Here is a 21,133-nt window from a genome sequence, read left to right as displayed (position 1 = left end):
CCACAGATGTCTCATGTTGAGGGAGTGTGCAAATAGCATGCAGAGCAGTTGGCAGAGAATTTAATGTTAATTTCTCTACCATAAGCTGCCACCAACGTCATTTTAGAGAATTTGGCTGTACCTCCACCCGGCCTCACAACCGCAGACCACGAGTAACCACGCCAGCCCAGGACCTCCATATCCGGCTTCTTCACCTGCGGGATGGTCTCAGACCAGCCACCCGACAGCTGATAAAACTGAAGAGTATTTCTGTCTGTAATAAAGCTCTTTTCAAGGGAAAAACTCACTCTGACTGGCTGGGCCTGGCTCCCCAGTTGGTGGGCCTGGCCCCCAAGTGGGTGAGCCTATGCCCTCCCAGGCCCATCCAGGGCCTAATGAATTCATTTAAATTGACTGATTTCCTTATAAGAACTGTAACTCAGCAAAATCATTGAAATTGTTGCATGTTGCGTTTATAATTTTGTTCAGTATAGATAAAGTTGAATGGGTTGGGGGGCTTGGAAGGGATTTTATTTATTATTTAAAAAATGTGGGGGGTAGAAGTCAGTCGGGATTCATTATTATTATATTTTGTATTATTTTATTTATTATTTAAAAAAAATCTTAGTAGTATAGAATTAGGCAGACCAGCACAGTAGGTGGCGGCATGCACCTTAAATGTTTGTTTGCGGACCGCCAGTATATCATAGAAGAAGAATAAGCTTTCTAGCCGAGTAGATAAACAAACTTATTATTAGGTTTGTATAGCGATTAATGGAGATTTAATTAACTACCATATACAACTCAATTAGTTCTCGTTTCGTTATATTCAAATAATCAGTGTTCGCATCACTGTTTACCTGAAGAGTAGTAGCGCATGTTGGAGATAACCAACGTTAGCTAACTATCTCAATATGGAAAGAACGCGGGAGCAACATGGCATGCAATGGTCGCAGGGTTAGCTAGTCAACTTACTTGGTTTCAAAGGTAAGTTCGATAGCTATTTACGTACTAGCTAGAAGTGCTATCATAATTTAACTTCATATTAACACGACAAACCACGTTTAGTCGTAACGTTAGCAAGGTAACGTTAAAACATTACTCCACAATCATTCAAGTTCTCCAGGTAACGTTATTGACGTTACATTAGTGAGTTAGCAAGTAGTTAACGTTAGCATAGTAACATTATGCCATATAGCAAAGCTTTTCATTTTGTACATTCGTTAGTTACTACACACAGCATTTAACTTACCAGTCATTCTAGCTTAAATATCTTTAATGTGTGATACTGCAATACCTACCAGCTGTGTGATGACATTTTGTGGTCCATACAATCTGGAATTTCTTGTCAATTCGTTTGCTAGGCCTATATTAAACCAATAGTCTTTACACTGGTACTGAACTGTGTATGTTTCATGGCATTTCTCTTCCAGTTTGGTAGCAAAAGACATCTATCAGGCTGTAAGAAATTTGGAATTTTGTGACCAGGGATCGAGAATTTGAGACAAGTTCGACTGCAATCAGATCCACGCGTCGTCATGGCTTGGGCTCTGAAGTTGCCACTCACTGATGAGGTGATTGAATCAGGTCTGGTCCACGACTTTGATGCCAGTCTTTCTGGCATTGGACAAGAGCTTGGAGCTGGGGCGTACAGTATGAGGTATGAATTATAATTGAATAATAATTTCATCTATTGAAATGTTAATGTCAAGACTTTGTACTTTTACATAGAAAATCAGTATCTGTCAGTGAAAAAAATATATACTGTTTTAACTATTCAAGAGTAGGCCCTATCATCTGTATCAGTTAGCCTATAATGAGTTGGTGGCCGTCGCTCTCTAGTAATTTGTTCTTTTGCATGGTGCTGTTTTAAATGTTAGGAGTGTGTGTTTTCAGTTCAGAGAGAGCGTCGGCCAAAGAACCTATGAATAGTGAAGCTGTAAAGTAGTTTGTTATGGAACGCATACCTCAAGTGGAAACGCCTTCTAAATCTAGGCTACTGTTAACTTTCAGTATATTCCATTCTAGAATGGAATGCATTTAGAATGTATCCTATTCTCAATGTTGCTAAATTGTCTCTCCCAAGCTATAGTTAACTGTTTGCTTACTATTTGTGTTTGTGGATAGGACAGCTTCTCAAAAAACTTAAACACATCACACACCCATTTTATAGTGATTTTACAGAAAAAGTTTTTTTTTTGCCAGTAATTCACGAGTTAGCTCATTCATAGATGCTAACTACAGAGTATCTTCTGGCCGGGGGAGTTTTATTAAGAGCTGCAACGCTGCTCTAAACATTAACACGCATTGCTTGCGGGACTGTTTTGGAAACATAAGGAATGTATTTTTCATATCAGGGAGAATTAAGAATAATAATAAATAAAATGTAAAAAAAATTACAACACACCTTTGTGTAAACAGAAGATGGACACCATGAACATGATGTCACTGGAACATACTGTGGGTAACAGTAAGTGTAAATTATTTTGATATGATATGAAAGTAAAGGGCTTCATGTTGCACTCCCGAGTGGCACAGCGCTCTAAGGCACTACATATCAGCGCAAGAGGCGTTACTACAGTCCCTGGTTCGAATCCAGGCTGTATCACATCTGGTTGTGATTGGGAGTCCCAAAGGGCGTCACACAATTGGCCAAGCGTTGTCCAGGTTTGGCCGGGGTAGGTCGTCATTGTAAATAAGAATTTGTTCTTAACTGACTTGCCTAGTTAAATATACACTGCTCAAAAAAATAAAGGGAACACTTAAACAACACAATGTAACTCCAAGTCAATCACACTTCTGTGAAATCAAACTGTCCACTTAGGAAGTGTAACAGTAGTAACTTTACGTCGTCCCCTCGCCCCGACACGGGCGCGAACCAGGGACCCTCTGCACACATCGACAACGGTCGCCCACGAAGCAGCGTTACCCATCGCTCCACAAAAGCCACGGCCCTTGCAAAGCAAGGGGCAACACTACTTAAGTCTCAGAGCAAGTGACGTAACTGATTGAAATGCTACTAGCGCGCACCCGCTAACTAGCTAGCCATTTCACATCTGTTACACTCACCCCCCTTTCAACCTCCTCCTTTTCCGCAGCAACCAGTGATCCGGGTCAACAGCATCAATGTAACAGTATAACTTTAAACCGTCCCCTCGCCCCGACACGGGCGCGAACCAGGGACCCTCTGCACACATCGACAACGGTCGCCCACGAAGCGTCGTTACCCATCGCTCCACAAAAGCCGCGGCCCTTGCAAAGCAAGGGGCAACACTACTTAAGTCTCAGAGCAAGTGACGTAACTGATTGAAATGCTACTAGCGCGCACCCGCTAACTAGCTAGCCATTTCACATCCGTTACAGAAGCAACACTGATTGACAATAAATTTCACATGCTGTTGTGCAAATGGAATAGACAAAAGGTGGAAATTATAGGCAATTAGCAAGACACCCCCCAAAACAGGAGTGATTCTGCAGGTGGTGACCACAGACCACTTCTCAGTTCCTATGCTTCCTGGCTGATGTTTTGGTCACTTTTGAATGCTGGCTGTGCTCTCACTCTAGTGGTAGCATGAGACGGAGTCTACAACCCACACAAGTGGCTCAGGTAGTGCAGTTCATCCAGGATGGCACATCAATGCGAACTGTGGCAAAAAGGTTTGCTGTGTCTGTCAGCGTAGTGTCCAGAGCATGGAGGCCCTACCAGGAGACAGGCCAGTACATCAGGAGACGTGGAGGAGGCCGTAGGAGGGCAACAACCCAGCAGCAGGACCGGTACCTCCGCCTTAGTGCAAGGAGGTGCACTGCCAGAGCCCTGCAAATGACCTCCAGCAGGCCACAAATGTGCATGTGTCTGCTCAAACGGTCAGAAACAGACTCCATGAGGGTGGTATGAGGGCCCGACGTCCACAGGTGGGGGTTGTGCTTACAGCCCAACACCGTGCAGGACGTTTGGCATTTGCCAGAGAACACCAAGATTGGCAAATTCGCCACTGGCGCCCTGTGCTCTTCACAGATGAAAGCAGGTTCACACTGAGCACATGAGCACATGTGACAGACGTGACAGAGTCTGGAGACGCCGTGGAGAACGTTCTGCTGCCTGCAACATCCTCCAGCATGACCGGTTTGGCGATGGGTCAGTCATGGTGTGGGGTGGCATTTCTTTGTGGGGCCGCACAGCCCTCCATGTGCTCGCCAGAGGTAGCCTGACTGCCATTAGGTACCGAGATGAGATCCTCAGACCTCTTGTGAGACCATATGCTGAGACATGCACATTTGTGGCCTGCTGGAAGTCATTTTGCAGGGCTCTGGCAGTGCACCTCCTTGCACTAAGGCGGAGGTACCGGTCCTGCTGCTGGGTTGTTGCCCTCCTACGGCCTCCTCCACGTCTCCTGATGTACTGGCCTGTCTCCTGGTAGGGCTTCCATGCTCTGGACACGACGCTGACTGACACAGCAAACCTTTTTGCCCCAGTTCGCATTGATGTGCCATCCTGGATGAACTGCACTACCTGAGCCACTTGTGTGGGTTGTAGACTCCGTCTCATGCTACCACTAGAGTGAGAGCACCGCCAGCATTCAAAAGTGACCAAAACATCAGCCAGGAAGCATAGGAACTGAGAAGTGGTCTGTGGTCACCACCTGCAGAATCACTCCTGTTTTGGGGGGTGTCTTGCTAATTGCCTATAATTTCCACCTTTTGTCCATTCCATTTGCACAACAGCATGTGAAATTTATTGTCAATCAGTGTTGCTTCCTAAGTGGACAGTTTGATTTCACAGAAGTGTGATTGACTTGGAGTTACATTGTGTTGTTTAAGTGTTCCCTTTATTTTTTTGAGCAGTGTATATTTTAACGTGTTTCTAGAACCGTACTGCAATTAAGCTTCGATTCACGTTTAGATAGGGCATTTGGCTGCCAGAGCCAATTTGCCTCTAAACAGAACATGTAAGGTCCTTGGACTATAAGGTGTAACGTTAGGCTCCTTTAGTCCATTATTGGGCTAGCATAGGCCTAACCTTCCATCAGTACTCTCTTGAGGATCGTTCTTATGCCAGAAAAGAGGCCTTAATCTTTCAGACTTGGTATTTTTACTGTGTCAGGAACAGTTTGTGTGTAAGGGATACATCCCTCTCTTTCTGACTGCTCTTTTGTTAATATTGTAAGTGTTCTGTTACATGATACTAAAGTGCCTCATTGTCAGTATAATTCTTATGTTGAGAGGGAGGATGAGATACCCAGGCTGCATACCAAGGTAGTTGATTGCACAAGATTTTACTATCGTAACTAATGAACTGTGACGAAAGTTTGTTATAAATCACTTGTTCTTTTCCAGTGGCTTCTAGTAATAGTAATTTCTTTAACATTTATTGGGTGGGTAACAGAATTTCCTCACGTTTTTAATTTGGAAAACTTTTGTAAGAGTTGAGCTTACCTTATCAGTCTGTCTCGTATTCTGGAGGTACAAGTTCTGTTGAGTTGTTGTTTCAGACAGTTCTTGATACTATGCCAATGTCATGTGCTTGTAAAAGACCTTGGCTTGCCAGTTCATTGACCATGTTGTCTTGCGGTTCTTTCTCCAGCGACGTGCTGGCCCTCCCCATCTTTAAGCAGGAGGAGTCTAACCTGCCGCCTGACAGTGAGAACAAGATTCTTCCTTTCCAGTATGTTCTGTGTGCAGCGACCTCGCCTGCTATCAAACTGCACGATGAAACACTTACCTACCTCAACCAAGGTTAGCATCTGTCTGTTTTACATTACATGCTTTTCTTTTGAATTTGATGCCAATTTGAAAGAAATAGCCAGATTTTGTGTGTGTGTACATACATACATGCATACACAGCGCATTTGTAAAGTACTCAGACCCCTTGACTTTTTCCACATTTTGTTACTTTAAAGCCTCATTTTAAAATGGATTTAAATTGTTTTCTACACACAACACCCCACAATGAAAAAGCAAAAACAGGTTTTTATAAGTTTTTGCAAATGTATAATAAAAAAACTACTGAAATATCACATCTACATAAGTATTCAGACCCTTTACTCAGTACTTTGTTGAAGCACCTTTGGCAGTGATCACAGCCCAGAGTCTTCTTGGGTATGACGCTACAAGCTTGACACACCTGTATTTGGAGAGTTTCTCCCATTCTTCTTTGCAGATCCTCTCAAGTTCTGTCAGGTTGGATACGGAGCGTCGCTGCACAGCTATTTTCAGGTCTCACCAGAGATGACCGATCTGGTTCAAGTCCGGGCTCTGGCTGGGCCACTCAAGGACATTCAGACTATTTATTTATTTATTACCACTTTCTCTCCCCAATATCGTGGTATCCAATTGGTAGTTTCAGTCTTGTCCCTTCGCTGCAACGGACTCGGGAGTGGCGAAGGTCGAGTTCCGTGCGTCCTCCGAAACACAAGCCAGCCAAGCCGCACTGCTTCTTGTACACAATGCCTGCTTAACCTGGAAGCCAGCCGCACCAATGTGTTGGAGGAAACACCGTACTCCTGGTGACTGTCAGCGGGCACTGTACCCGGCACGCCCCAGGAGTTGCTAAAGTGTGATGGGACAAACCCCGGCCAAACCCTCCCCTAACCCGGATGACGCTGGGCCAAGTGTGCGCCGACACATGGGTCTCCCGGCTGCGACAGAGCCTCGACTCGAACCAGGATCTCTAGTGACACAGCTAGCACTGCGAGGCTTTGCCTTAGACCACTGCGCCACTCGAGAGGCCGACATTCAGAGACTTGTCCCGAAGGCACTCCTGCATTGTTTTGGTTGTGTACTTGGGGTCTTTGTCCTGTTGGGAGGTGAACCTTCGCTCCAGTCTGAAGTCCTGAGCGTTCTAGAGCAGGTTTTCATCAATGATCTCTCTGTACTTTGCTCTGTTCATCTTTCCCTTGATCCTGACTAGTCTCCCAGTCCAAGTCCACAGCATGATGCATCAAACTATGAAATGACACAAGGAATCATGTAGTAACCAAAAAAGGGTTAAACAAATCAAAATATATTTGATAGTCTTCGAAGCAGCCACTCTTTGCCTTGATGACAGCTTTGCACACTCTTGGCATTATCTCAACTAGCTCCATGAGGTAGTCACCTGCAATGCATTTCAATTAACAGGTGTGCCTTGTTAAAAGTTCATTTGTGGAATTTCTTTCCTTCTTAATGTGTTTTGGCTAATCAGTTGTCTTGTGACAAGGTAGGGGTGGTATTCAGAAGATAGCCTTACTTGGTAAGAGACCAAGTCTATATTATGGCAAGAACAGCTCAAATGAGCAAAGAGAAACGTCAGTCCATCATTACTTTAAGACATGGTCAGTCAATGTGTAAAATTTCAAGAATTTTCTTCAAGTGAAGTTGCAAAAACCATCAAACGCTATGATGAAACTGGCTCTCATTAGGACCTCCACAGGAAAGGAAGTGCCAAATCAAGTTTTATTTGTCACATGCCGATGTTAATGCGAGTGTAGTGAAATGCTTGTGCTTCTAGTTTCCGACAATGCAGTAATAACCAACGAGTAATCTAACCTAACAATTCCACAACTACTACCTTATACACACAAGTGTAAACGGATAAAGAATATGTACATAAAGATATATGAACGAGTGATGGTACAGAACGGCATAGGCAAAATGCAGTAGATGGTATCGAGTACAGTATATACATATGCGATGAGTAATGTAGGGTATGTAAACATAAAAGTGCATAGTTTAAAGTGGCTAGTGATACATGTATTACATAAAGATGGCAAGATGCAGTAGATATAGAGTACAGTATATACATTATATTAAGTGGCATTGTTTAAAGTGGCTAGTGAAACATTTTTGATCAATTTCCATCAATTCCATTATTAAAGTGAGCTGGAGTTGAGTCAGTATGTTGGCAGCAGCCACTCTATGTTAGTGGTGGCTGTTTAACAGTCTGTGGCCTTGAGATCGAAGCTGTTTTTCAGTCTCTCGGTCCCTGCTTTGACGCACCTGTACTGACCTCGCCTTCTGGATGATAGCGGGGTGAACAGGCAGTGGCTTGGCTGGTTGTTGTCCTTGATGATCTTTATGGCCTTCCTGTGACATCGGCTGGTGTAGGTGTCCTGGAGGGCAGGTAGTTTGCCCCCAGTGATGCGTTTTGCAGACCTCACTACCCTCTGGAGAGCCTTACGGTTGTGGGCGGAGCAGTTGCCATACCAGGCGGTGATACAGCCCGACAGGATGCTCTCGATTGTGCATCTGTAGAAGTTTGTGAGTGCTTTTGGTGACAAGCCAAATTTCTTCAGCCTCCTGAGGTTGAAGAAGGCGCAGCAGCGCCTCTTCACAACGCTGTCTGTGTGGGTGGACCAATTCAGTTTGTCCGTGATGTATACGCCGAGGAACTTAACTTACTACCCTCTCCACTACTGTCCCGTCGATGTGGATAGGGGGGTGCTCCCTCTGCTGTTTCCTGAAGTCCACAATCATCTCCTTTGTTTTGTTGACGTTGAGTGTGAGGTTATTTTCCTGACACCACACTCCGAGGGCCCTCACCTCCTCCCTGTAGGCCATCTCGTCGTTGTTGGTAATCAAGCCTACCACTGTAGTGTCGTCCGCAAACTTGATGATTGAGTTGGAGGCGTGCATGGCCACGCAGTCATGGGTGAACAGGGAGTACAGGAGAGGGCTGAAAACGCACCCTTGTGGGGCCCCAGTGTTGAAGATCAGCGGGGTGGAGATGTTGTTACCTACCCTCACCACCTGGGGGCGGCCCGTCGAAGTCCAGTACCCAGTTGCACAGGGCGGCGTCGAGACCCAGGGTCTCGAGCTTGATGAGGAGTTTGGAGGGTACTATGGTGTTAAATGCTGAGCTGTAGTCGATGAACAGAATTCTCACATAGGTATTCCTCTTGTCCAGATGGGTTAGGGCAGTGTGCAGTGTGGTTGCGATTGCGTCGTCTGTGGATCTATTGGGGCAGTAAGCAAATTGGAGTGGGTCTAGCGTGTCAGGTAGGGTGGAGGTGATCTGGTCCTTGACTAGTCTCTCAAAGCACTTCATGATGACGGAAGTGAGTGCTACGGGGCGGGAGTCGTTTAGCTCAGTTACCTTAGCTTTATTGGGAACAGGAACAATGGTGGCCCTCTTGAAGCATGTGGGAACAGCAGACTGGGATAAGGATTGATTGAATATGTCCGTAAACACACCAGCCAGCTGGTCTGCGCATGCTCTGAGGACGCGGCTGGGGATGCCGTCTGGGCCTGCAGCCTTGCGAGGGTTAACATGTTTAAATGTTTTACTCACGTCTGCTGCAGTGAAGGAGAGTCCACAGGTTTTGGTAGCGGGCCGTGGCACTGTATTGTCCTCAAAGCGAGCAAAGAAGTTATTTAGTCTGTCTGGGAGCAAGACATCCTGGTCTGCAACGGGGCTGGCTTTTCTTTTTGTAATCCGTGATTGACTAGTCCCTGCCACATACCTCTTGTGTCTGAGCCGTTGAATTGCAACTCTACTTTGTCTCTATACTGATGCTTAGCTTGTTTGATTGCCTTGCGGAGGGAATAGCTACACTGGTTGCATTCGGTCATGTTTCCGGTCACCTTTCCCTGGTTAAAAGCAGTGGTTCTCGCTTTCAGTTTCGCTCGAATGCTGCCATTAATCCACGGTTTCTGGTTCGGGAATGTTTTAATAGTTGTTGTGGGTACGACATCGCCAATGCACTTTCTAATGAACTCGCTCACCGAATCAGCGTATTCGTCAATGTTGTTGTTGTTGGACGCAATGCGGAACATATCCCAATCCACGTGATCGAAGCAGTCTTGAAGCGTGGAATCAGATTGGTCGGACCAGCGTTGAACAGACCTGAGCGCGGGAGCTTCTTGTTTTAGTTTCTGTCTGTAGGCTGGAAGCAACAAAATGGAGTCGTGGTCAGCTTTTCCGAAAGGAGAGCGGGGGAGGGCCTTATCTGCGTCGCGGAAGTTAGAATAACAATGATCTAGGGTTTTACCAGCCCTGGTTGTGCAATCGATATGCTGATAGAATTTAGGGAGTCTTGTTTTCAGATTAGCCTTGTTAAAATCCCCAGCTACAATGAATGCAGCCTCAGGATATGTGCTTTCCAGTTTACATAGAGTCAAATTAAGTTCGTTCAGGGCCATCGATGTGTCTGCTTGGGGGGGAATATATACGGCTGTGATTATAATCGAAGAGTTACCACTGATGCATAGGACAAGTTCATTAGAGTTACCAGGCTCGGAAATTGCAGCCTAAATAAATAATAATATGGACTTTGTTTTTATATAAATAAATAAATATCTCTTTCTTACACATACACTCAGTGCCCTCAAAGTTGTCATATCCCTTGACTTATTCTACATTTGGTTGTAACAGCCTGAATTTTTTTTTATTGAATGTATTTTTTCCCCTAACCCATCTACACACACACAATACCCCATAATGCCAAAGTGAATACATGTTTTTAGAAATGTTTGCAAATTTATTGAAACTTATATACAGAAATTTCACATTTATGTAAGTGTTCACACCCCTTAAGTCAATTCATGTTATAATCACCTATGGCGGCGATTACAGCTGGTAGTCTTTGTGAGTAAGTTGCTTAGAGCTTTGCACACCTGCATTGTACAATATTTGCACATTTATTATTTTTAAAATTCTTCAAGCTCTGAAGTTGGTTGTTAATCATTGCTTGACAGCCATTTAAGTCTTGCCATTTAGATTTTCAAGCCAATTTAAGTCAAAACCGTAACTAGGCTACTCAGGAACATTCCATATTGTCTCGTAAGAAACCCATGTATATTTAGCCATGTGTTTTAGGTTATTGTCCTGCTGAAAGGTGAATTTGTCTCCCAGTGTGTTGGAAAGCAGTCAGCTTGGATTTTCCCTGTGCTTAGCTCTATTTTGTTTATTTTTATCCATAGAAGTCCCTAGTCCTTGCTGATGACAAGCATACCCATAACATGATGCAGCCACATGCTTGAAAATATAAAGAGTGGTACTCAGTGATATGTTGGATTCTCAGGACATAAAGTTAATTTTGACATTGTTTGCAGTTTTACTTTCGTGCCTTTTTGCAAATATGTTTTTGTTCTGTACAGTCTACTTTTCACTCTGTCATTTGGTTAGTATTGTGGAGTAACTACAATGTTGATCCATCCTCAGTTTTCTCCTATCACAGCCATTAAAACCCTGTAACTGCTTCAAAGGCCTCATTGGTCTGCACGGTTTCCTTCCTCTCTGGGAACGGAGTTAGGAAGGACGCCTGTGTCCTTGTAGTTACTGGGTATGTCGATACACTTTGGATGGTGTAACTTCACCATGCTCAAAGGGATATTCAATGTTTGCTTTTTTCCTTTTTTTTACCAATAGGTGCCCTTTGCGAGGCATTGGAAAATCTCCCTGGTCTTTGTTGTTGAATCTGTGTTTGAAATTCACTGCTCGACTGAGAGACCTTACAATTATCTGTATGTATGGGGTACAGAGATGAGGTAGTCATGAAAAAAATCCTGTTAAACACTTATTGCACACAGTGAGTCAATGCAACTTATGCTACTTGTTAGGCACATTTTTACTCCGGAAAATATTTAGGCTTGCCATAACAAAGGGGCTGATTACTTATTTACTCAGGACATTTCAGCTTTTCACTTTAAAAAATTTGTAAAAATGTCTAAACATAATTCCACTTTGACATTTATGTGATATTGTGTGTAGGCCAGTGACAAAACAATCTAAATTGAATCAATTTTAAGCTGTAAAACAACAAAATGTGGGATGTCAAGGGGTGTGAATACTTTCTGAAGGCACTGCGTGTGTTCCATCTATCTAAAGATTCTGTTTCGATTTCAGGACAATCTTATGAAATTCGAATGCTTGACAATCGGAAATTGGGTGAGCTCCCAGAAATCACTGGCAAAATGGTGAAGGTAAGATGAACAAGAACCCTGAGTCGTGAGTAAGTGATTGCATGGGTCTGTTCCAATGAGAATGTCCCATGTGGTTTATCAGTGATGTAGGTACTTCCTAGTTCCTCAGTGCTGTTTTCTGTGTGCCCACAGAGCATCATCCGCGTGGTCTTCCATGACCGGCGTCTTCAGTACACAGAGCACCAGCAGCTGGAGGGCTGGCGCTGGAACAGGCCTGGAGACCGCATCCTCGACCTGGGTAAGCTGTCTGTCCGTCATGGGTGGTGGCCTACTCTGGGTGAAGAAGGATAGGAGGGTGCTGCTTTTAAGACTTTAGCTGCTGTGGCACTGACATGGTTTCAAATAACACTGAGTTGTTTCTTCAGTGAAATAAATTATGGTTGACAACAGGCTGTATAACATAAAGACTGAGTGTTCACACAATCCTTCTGATAACTTGTCTCGTGTTGCTCCATTGTAGATATCCCCATGTCAGTTGGCATGGTCGATCCCAGGGCTAACCCTACTCAGCTTAACACTGTGGAGTTCCTGTGGGACCCTTCAAAAAGAACCTCGGTTTTTATCCAGGTAGCATGATAAACACAACCACATGGTTGTTTTCATAATGCTGGTCCTAGCTTATCTTCTAACGTCAGTCCAAGACTATCTGAATGGAGTGGAAACAAATGGGTTTTCAAGCCAAATGGAGCTCTCGCCATGTTTGTACTGAATTAAACTAATAGTTTTGTCCTAATATGACAACTTTAGCAAAATCCTTCTGTTTTCAAATAGGCATGCTGATTCCTTGTTTTAGGTTCACTGCATCAGCACAGAGTTCACTATGCGGAAGCATGGGGGAGAGAAGGGCGTGCCTTTCCGCATCCAGATCGACACTTTCAAAGAGAATGATGGCGAAGAGTATACAGAGCACTTGCATTCTGCCAGCTGTCAGGTCAAAGTCTTCAAGGTGAGAAGAAAGTCTGACCAAAGACATTTACTGTTCCAATAAAGCGTCATTTGATCCTGATCACGGTACTGTCCATTATAAACAACTTTACCTCACCTGTGGCAGCCTAAAGGTGCAGACAGGAAGCAGAAGACAGACCGAGAGAAGATGGAAAAGAGGGCGCCTCAGGAGAAGGAGAAATACCAGCCCTCGTATGAAACCACCATCCTAACAGAGGTTAGAGTCAGTGTATTGAGTGAATGGGATGGAGGAAAATGTTGGATATGGAGAGGAAGATGTGGTAGCAGTCAGTATGAAGTCTAAGGAATGAAGAAACATGAGCAAAATGATGCATCCTTTTAATTATTTGTGTCAGTAATATCATAATGCATAGAAATTCTGTACCCAGGATTTCTTCATGAAGTAATAACTTGCATCTGGAATGCTGGATTATGTGAAGAGCCTAGGTCCCTCCCTACTAGAATAACAGAAATGTTCTCTTGCAGTGCTCTCCCTGGCCAGAGGTCACCTATGTAAATAACTCTCCATCGCCTGGCTTCAACAGCTCACACAACAGTTTTCCAGTGGCAGAGGGGTAGGTATCAGGACATAAACATGCAGCCTGCACTGAACCACACTGCTTGCGTTACAAATTGTTTATTTTGTTTGATATGTACATTTATAAAAGATTATGTGGGGATGCAATGTCATGTCTAATACCTCTGTTCTTTGGGAATGTCTGTCTATTTCCCTTCTATTCCCAGGATGTACATCTCAACCTTTTCATGTTCCTTTTCTCTGTCCCTCTCAGCAATGGATCCCCCAGTCACCAGCCAGAGCTAGTTGTTCAGGTAGCAGATGTAAGTGCCTGTGTCCCTTCCCTTTGTGTGTCCAAAACCCACCTATGGGTCACAGTCTCCTGCACCATCCCTTCCCATGTCACCAACCCCCACATCTACATGTTTAAAGTCCAGCTTTTTTCACATAACTGAAGTTGGCACATTGTGGTCATGCTTTAAGTTCACATTTTGCCTTTTGCTTTTGGCAGCAGCACTAGTGAAATACTGTAGGAAATTGTCGGTAGTGGGCTATTTAAACTGAAGTGTAAGAATGACGGCTGAGGAGACTGGCTATGTAACTCTGCAATCAGTACGTTATATTATTTTCAAAGCAGCACGACTTTACATCTTGTTTTCACATGATAGATGTCAGTTTTTTTTACCCGTTCTCCATTGATCACAATTGCATGTAGTCAAATATATTTACCAAAATAATGAATATGTCAAAACTGTTTTGTACTTTGCTGAAATGGTTTTCTGTCTGGAAATGATTTGCAACAGTTGGGAAAAGGAAAGGCTATGCATTGATAAATCTCAGATTTGGTTTAGAATACCTGACTAATTTTATAAGAACCTGCAAAATGAGAAATGTAATGGGAAAAAAACTAAAATGTGGATACGTCCCTTTGCTTTCAACAGTTTTATTAATTTGTGCGAACATTGAATTAGTGCAGTGCTTATATTGAATTGTTCTTCTCTTGCGACTCCCTCTGTTTTCCCATTTATGGATACATAGAACCAAGCCAGTTATTAATACATGGGTAAAACATGCCCTTTGTTTTTGGGTCCATCAAAGCAACCATTTAACTACTGTAGTAGACTGTCCTCCATAAAGAATCTGTTGTATCATGTGCATCCCCAATGATTTAATATGGTTGATGGATGGAAACAGACCTGGAAATGAGCCTAGATAGCCATGTCCGTGCACCTGTCAGTTCAGTTTTATAAAGGGTGTGTACACCTTTTCTCCCTTCTTTCTCCTGCATTATTATCCAATATAGATTGAAAGCTGTCTGACTGATACAATTGTAAGTTTCCAACCTTTTCTAAACGTCTGACTCTGATTTAAGATGCAGACTTCACGGTTTAGACCGACTCAAACAGAATGTGCAATATTCACTAATAATATATCTTTAAACGATTGATTGCACTTATTAACCCTATTACTTGCCGTCTGATAATGATAAGTATGTATCCAGTTGTTTTGGGTAGTTTGTAATCATTTGTAGGCAGCAACATCTGTCTTAACTCTCCCAAAGGCCTGCTTGAATTTCTTACTTGAAAAAAAGGTGCAGTTTGTGTCGAATGACACTAATATTTGCCTGAGTGCCAGTCTGTTTGTGCCATCATGCAACCTCCTTGTCACTCATTGTCATGCCAATCATTGGCAATAGAGTTGGCCAGAGCACAAACAGATCTGGAACCAGCCTGCTGTAATACTCCCATTACTTGTACCAGCATTTATTACAATGCTTCTACATGATGTACGTAATAGTCATGTAACTATTGCATTTCAAACGCCGAGTGTGTGTATATAGCAATAGGATGTAAAGTGCATTTGGAAAGTATTCAGACCCCTTCACTTTTTCCACATTTTGTTACGTTACAGCCTTATTCAAAAAATAAAAATCCCTCAACAATCTACACATAATATGTTGGAACTCCTTCAAGACTGTTGGTAAAGCATTCCAGGTGAAGCTGGTTGAAATAATGCCAAGAGTGTGCAAAGGGTGGCTACTTTGAAGAATCTCAAATATAAAATATATTTTGATTTGTTTAACACTTTGTTTTTGGTTATTACATGATTCCAAAAATGTTATTTCATAGTGTTGATGTATTCACTATTCTATAATATAGAAAATAGTACAAATAAAGAAACCCTGGAATGAGGTGTGTCACATTTTGACTGGTACTCTATGTAAATAAGGTATTTCAGTTTTGCTTTTAAATTTGCAAACATTTCTAAAAACCAGTTTTTCACTTTGTCGTTGTGGGGTATTGTGTGTGTGTGTGTGGTTTTTCTTTTAGAGTAAAGCTGTAACATAAACGTTAAGGGGTCTGAATACTTTCTGAATACACTGTATTTTGACAACGTTGCTGTTTGCAAAATATCACTCCTTGTATTTTACCCCCATTTTATAGACAGAAATACATGAGCAAAGTTTTTGGGGGATTGGGGAGGTTTTGAAATATGACGATACAATTTTAAAATTGAGACATTCTGCTTTACAGTTGCCATCCCATCTACTTACAAGAGACGGTGAAAGTATCCATCAGGTATATATGAATTTATTTTGATGGTTTCTAGTTTGAATGTCGTTTTTTGGCTTTCAAAGCAAACGTGAGATACAGGTAACTGTCAAAATGAAGGAACAGTGTCTGAATAGGCCGTTAGGCCACCACGTGCCAGAACAGCTTCAATGCAGCTTGGCATAGTTTCTACAAGTGTCTGGAACTCTATTGGAGGGAACTTTCATCATGTTTCGTTGATGGTGGTGGAAAACGCTGTCTCGGGCGCCGCTCCTGAATCTCTCATAAGTGTTCAATTGGGGGGAGATCTGGTGACCTGAGACACACACACACCCTTTAAACCCCTTATGTTCCTTTGAGACGCCTCTTTCAAAGTGAGATCTCTTCTAGACATGGTAGCCAAAATAATGGACATCTGGGCATTTTTTATACATCACCCTAAGCATGATGGGATGTTAATTGCATAATTAACTCAGGAGCCACACCTGTGTGGAAGCATCTGCTTTCAATATACTTTCTATCCTTCATTTACTCACGTTTCCTGTATTTTGGCAGTTACTTGTACATTGCATGTCTTCTCTGACCAGGCTCCCAGCATAAATGTTTGCGTGTGTGTAGAACAACCAAGACCAAAACTATTTATTTATGTGTGCAGATGTGGATGACTGCTACCGGTCTACGGTAATTTTTGTGCGTACTGTAAACCCCTTAGAACACAATTTGAATCTACTCTGACATTGTAATGGGTCTGTATTCCTCCATGTAACATGTTCTGGGATGGGTTAGCTCAGATAAACTGCTAATACCTGGCTGTATACATCTGACCTTACAGTGGAATTGATTGTTTTTAGAAGTGTACAATCCAGAAGTGAATTAACATTTGGATTGCGTTTGTTCCACCTGTCTCTCTCTTTTGGAACAAACAGAACCTGTTACCCACGGCAACACCACAGGATGCACAGCAGTGGCTCCATAGAAACCGCTTTTCACCGTTCTGTCGGCTTTTCACTAATTTCTCAGGTAAGAAGGTATATATATTCTCAACATATATTGCAGTGAATTTATATTCTCAACATTGTCATGTTGTGGAAGTCAGTCTAAAAGTAGGCTGATTTGTTCCAGGAGCTGATCTGTTGAAGCTGACCAGGGAAGATGTCATTCAGATATGTGGGCCAGCAGATGGTATTAGGCTCTTCAACGCGTTGAAAGGACGGTTAGTCTTCTTTCTTATCACTACTTCCATATTGCAGCATTCAAATGCCTATTGAATTTTATCACAATTTTTTTTAAAGTGAGAAGTTTGTCAGCTTATTTCGGTGTGTGTGCAGGGTGTTACGTCCCAGGCTGACGGTGTATGTGTGCCAGGAGTCCCAGCAGGCTCGGGAACAGCAGCAGAAACACGAGAACGGAGACGCAGCTAGCAGCACTTTTTTCGGTATGTGTTCTGTGTTCTACTCTGAATATACCAAATATTAAGAACACCTTAATATTGAGTTGCACCTCCCCCCCTTTGCCTTTTAGAACAGCCTCAATTCGTCAGGGCAAAGGTATCGAAAGTGTTCCACAGAGATGCTGGCCTATGTTGACTCCAATGCTTCCCACAGTTGTCAGGTTGGCTGGATGTTCTTTGGGGGGGGTAGACCTTACTTGATACACACATGGGAAACTGAGCGTGAAAAACCCAGCAGTGTTGCAGTTCTTGACACAAATTGGTGTGCCTGGCACCTACTACTGTACCCCGTTCAAAGGCACTTAAATCTTTTGTCTTGCCCATTCACCCTCTGAATGGTACACATACAACATCCATGTCTCAAGGCTTAAAAATCCTTATTTAACCTGTCTTCTCCCCTTCATCTACACTGATTTTTGAAGTGTACATCAATAAGGGATCATAGCTTTCACCTGGATTCACCTGGTTAGTCTGTCATGGAAAGAGCAGGTGTTCTTAATGTTTTGTATACTCAGTGTATGAAGTATTCATAACGCATGCTTACCTACTTTCTGATGGCGGTGCAAAGCATCATATGATAGCTCTCTGTTTGTTACGGCATACCACACTGTTTCATGTTTTACTAGTGGTATGTACAGAATACACATGGTATACACCGTCCAACGAAATACTTACTTGCAGGTTCCTTCTCGACAATGCAACAATAATAAGAAATAATATAAGAATATGAACATAAAGTAAATGGCAGAAGAATAGAATAAACATTTTAGCATAAGTTTTAATACAGGAAGGCACTATTTATAGTCCAATATTTACACATGAATTGGGGGGCAAGGTGCTACGACAATTATTGATAATGTATTCCTGTACACGTCTGTTGTCTTCTGCAGTGTACCATGCCATCTACCTGGAGGATTTGACAGCAGTTGAGCTGACAGAGAAGATCGCTCAGCTCTTCAACATCTCACCCAGACAGATCAGTCAGATCTTTAAACAGGGACCCACTGGTATACATGTCCTGGTCAGTGACGAGGTAAGGCTGTCTTTAGTCTACCTTTTGTGTTGTCTGAAAAGGCACCCTATTCCTATGTTGTGCCCTAGTTTTGCTCAGAGTCCCAAAAGGGGTGCACTACACAATAGGGTCTGATTTTAGACGCAGCCTTTGTCTCTGGCTCAATCTGCCTTAAGGCTGTCCTAATGTATACAACGTTATTGGCCTCTAAGACGGAATCTCTCGTTTCTCACAGATGATTCAAAACTTCCAGGATGAAGTATGTTTTGTTTTGGATACAATGAAAGGTGAGTGCCATCCAGTTGTTTTCTTTTACCACAAATATTGGAGGGTGGAGAAGTGTCTGTGGTAGCTACGCTTGTAAAATCACCCTTCATGATATAGGCGCTGTTTTTTTTAAATCCTCAGCCGAGACGAACGACGGCTACCACATCATCCTGAAATGAAAACTGTCTGGGGGATTGTCTAGCCCCCGCTCTCTCCTGACACCCAAACCTGCCAGCCCCTCTACAGCCTCAGCCCCTGATGTACCTTGACCGTGCTGAAGATGACCCGATCGTTTCGCTCAACGGTTCTCTAGAGGCTGCTCGCTACGGGGAACATTTTGACTGAAGCACCTTGCCCATCCTCGATACCTTATTGTCTTATTTTAAAGGAGTGACACTATTTGAGCTGCCATATTGATGCAACTCTCCAGTCTCCTCCCATGCTAAAAACCCTTTTTAAATGGTTGCATTTTCCTGCTTTGTTGCTCATATGTTTGAAAAAGAGAATCGACTGCTTCAGAATCAACGACTTTGCTGTCTTGTTTTTAGAATTCAGTGTTGCATGGAAAGGGATCCACAACAAGAGATGCAGAGTGCGTATGGTCTCCGGTCTCCATCTCCTCCTCCCACTAGGCTGCTGGACATCAAAGAGTCGTTTTGTGAGGACCGTGGTCATGGTTAAGTAGCTACGGCAACAAAGCTTGCACAGGATATAAAATCTTAACTAGGTTAAAGATACAAAAGCGTTCTAATATCCCATAATTCTTTGCATAAATGCGGAAGCATTCTAGACCACGGGACCAGCAATGTGAGCGAAACAATTGTAGATAATTTACTCAGCAAGCATATAACATAACTGTTTTATTCATTTATAGGTTTTTCAAATGATCTACAGCCATTTTATTACTTGGATTTCCTGACCGCTGATCATGTCATGCCAGCAGCATACCACCCTGCATACCACTGCTGGCTTGCTTCTGAAGCTAAGCAGGGTTGGTCCTGGTCAGTCCCTGGATGGGAGACCAGATGCTGCTGGAAGTGGTGTTGGAGGGCCAGTAGGAGGCACTCTTTCCTCTGGTCTAAAAAATATCCCAATGCCCCAGGGCAGTGATTGGGGACACTGCCCTGTGTAGGGGGGATGTTTCGGATGGGACTTTAAAATGGGTGTCCTGACTCTCTCTGAGGTCATTAAAGATCCCATGCCACTTATCGTAAGAGTAAGGGTGTTAACCCTGGTGTCCTGGCTAAATTCCCAATCTGGCCCTCAAAATCATCATGGCCACCTAATAATCCCCAGTTTACAATTGGCTCATTCATCCCCCTCCTCTCCCCTGTAACTATTCCCCAGGTCGTTGCTGTATGAGAACGTGTTCTCAGTCAACTTACCTGGTAAAATAAAAAATGTTTTCAATGCTGATCCTGTGGAATCCAACAGCGGCGCTGGTCCCATGAATTTGTTTATTTGGAATTATCCAGGTTAGGACCAAGTAATATCTTCAACCTAAAATCTTAACAGGAAGTCATAATGGAAAATGAAAGGGACACCTGTAGCATATATGAGATCCCCTCTGTTCTCCCAATGAGCGCTGTGCTCCTGTGAAAGCCCACATCTGTCAAGTTGTATTTTTCGTCCATCTGTGCAGCTTTTCTAGGTCTTTAATCACTGTCAAGTCTGTGTCAGTATACTGTTCTGTTCATGCCTCCCCCTTATTCATTAAACCGATTGACATCACTTTCTTTATTGACCACACACCGTGGCAACACCAGCAACCTACTAGTCTCTGTCTTGCCCGCTATCCCTATTTACCGTTATACTGTATCACTTTACAGTGTCATTAAGATGGTTTTGGACAATTTGTTAACTTTTTTTTGTAGTAGATGGTTGTTTAAAAGTGTGAATTTTGAATCATGTTTTACTTTGACTGTTTTCATAAACGTGTAAACAGACTTGTGTTTCTACCTTGTTTAAAGAGAAGCAGTCTACATTGTTTTGGGATATTACCACTATCAAGTATTAATATATAGTAGTGGGTTGTTCAGGGTACACCAAAGCTGCATGTGGAAAGCTAGAGTTGGTTCCCATTCAATAAGGTTCTACTGAACGCTAGATGTTGTCCACCTTTGCCCCTCATCCAAGTCATCAGAACGATTAAACTACTTACCCATACATTGCCTGTTTTGTATTTTTCTCTGCCTCGTTTTGGATGGGCACCATTGAGAAAATGTTTTAGACGCTCCGCCACTGATTTGGGCATCTTGGTTAACTCAGAACTTAAATCTCGCATAATTTGGTCAGATACTCGATTTACGTAATGTTACGACAATAAATGACGGGAGTTGGTAAACAGCTGAGGGATGGGGCTGGAGAAATGTAACCACTCTCTAGCTCATGGACAGAGCTTTGCATACAGGACTGACCATCCATGATATAATAATCTACAGTGTTTAACATTCACTTTATTTACAAATGTGTTAAACAGCTTATTTTTGGTTCTGATGGAGTAAGACAGTTAA

The 21,133-nt window shown here is 42.9% G+C and overlaps 1 protein-coding gene across 3 annotated transcripts; it reads left to right on the top strand.

Moving 5' to 3' along the window:
* Window positions 1-654: 654 nt before the first annotated feature.
* On the top strand, window positions 655-20,786 carry LOC129860695 (transcription factor CP2). Of its 3 annotated transcripts, none has more exons than XM_055931363.1 (18): window positions 655-966; window positions 1,468-1,639; window positions 5,561-5,712; window positions 11,801-11,877; window positions 12,010-12,115; window positions 12,338-12,444; window positions 12,671-12,823; window positions 12,929-13,039; window positions 13,309-13,397; window positions 13,614-13,662; window positions 14,643-14,669; window positions 15,874-15,918; window positions 16,818-16,911; window positions 17,014-17,104; window positions 17,220-17,326; window positions 18,232-18,374; window positions 18,589-18,640; window positions 18,762-20,786. In XM_055931363.1, the coding sequence occupies exons 2-18, from the start codon at window positions 1,518-1,520 to the stop codon at window positions 18,797-18,799; spliced, it is 1,563 nt and encodes a 520-aa protein (XP_055787338.1). In that variant the 5' UTR covers window positions 655-966; window positions 1,468-1,517; the 3' UTR covers window positions 18,800-20,786. The 3 variants fall into 3 exon arrangements, with proteins under 3 accessions (XP_055787338.1, XP_055787337.1, XP_055787339.1); XM_055931362.1 differs by having other exon boundaries at window positions 1,413-1,639; XM_055931364.1 differs by lacking the exon at window positions 14,643-14,669 and having other exon boundaries at window positions 1,413-1,639.
* The last annotated feature ends 347 nt before the right edge of the window (window positions 20,787-21,133 follow it).

This window comes from Salvelinus fontinalis, chromosome 8 (genome assembly GCF_029448725.1).
Source record: "Salvelinus fontinalis isolate EN_2023a chromosome 8, ASM2944872v1, whole genome shotgun sequence".
NCBI classification, from domain to species: domain Eukaryota; kingdom Metazoa; phylum Chordata; class Actinopteri; order Salmoniformes; family Salmonidae; genus Salvelinus; species Salvelinus fontinalis.
The sequence above is the reverse complement of the archived record's forward strand: the minus strand, read 5'-3'. Positions and strand labels throughout refer to the sequence as shown.

What these genes read in the sequence shown, in the direction of transcription:
- LOC129860695 (XM_055931363.1), top strand. Translation starts at nt 1,518, where the DNA reads ATGGCTTGGGCTCTGAAGTTGCCACTCACTGATGAGGTGATTGAATCA. An exon ending in AGACCGCATCCTCGACCTGG is followed by an intron (nt 12,116 to 12,337) that starts GTAAGCTGTCTG and finishes GCTCCATTGTAG; the next exon opens with ATATCCCCATGTCAGTTGGC. An exon ending in TAGTTGTTCAGGTAGCAGAT is followed by an intron (nt 13,663 to 14,642) that starts GTAAGTGCCTGT and finishes TATCCAATATAG; the next exon opens with ATTGAAAGCTGTCTGACTGA.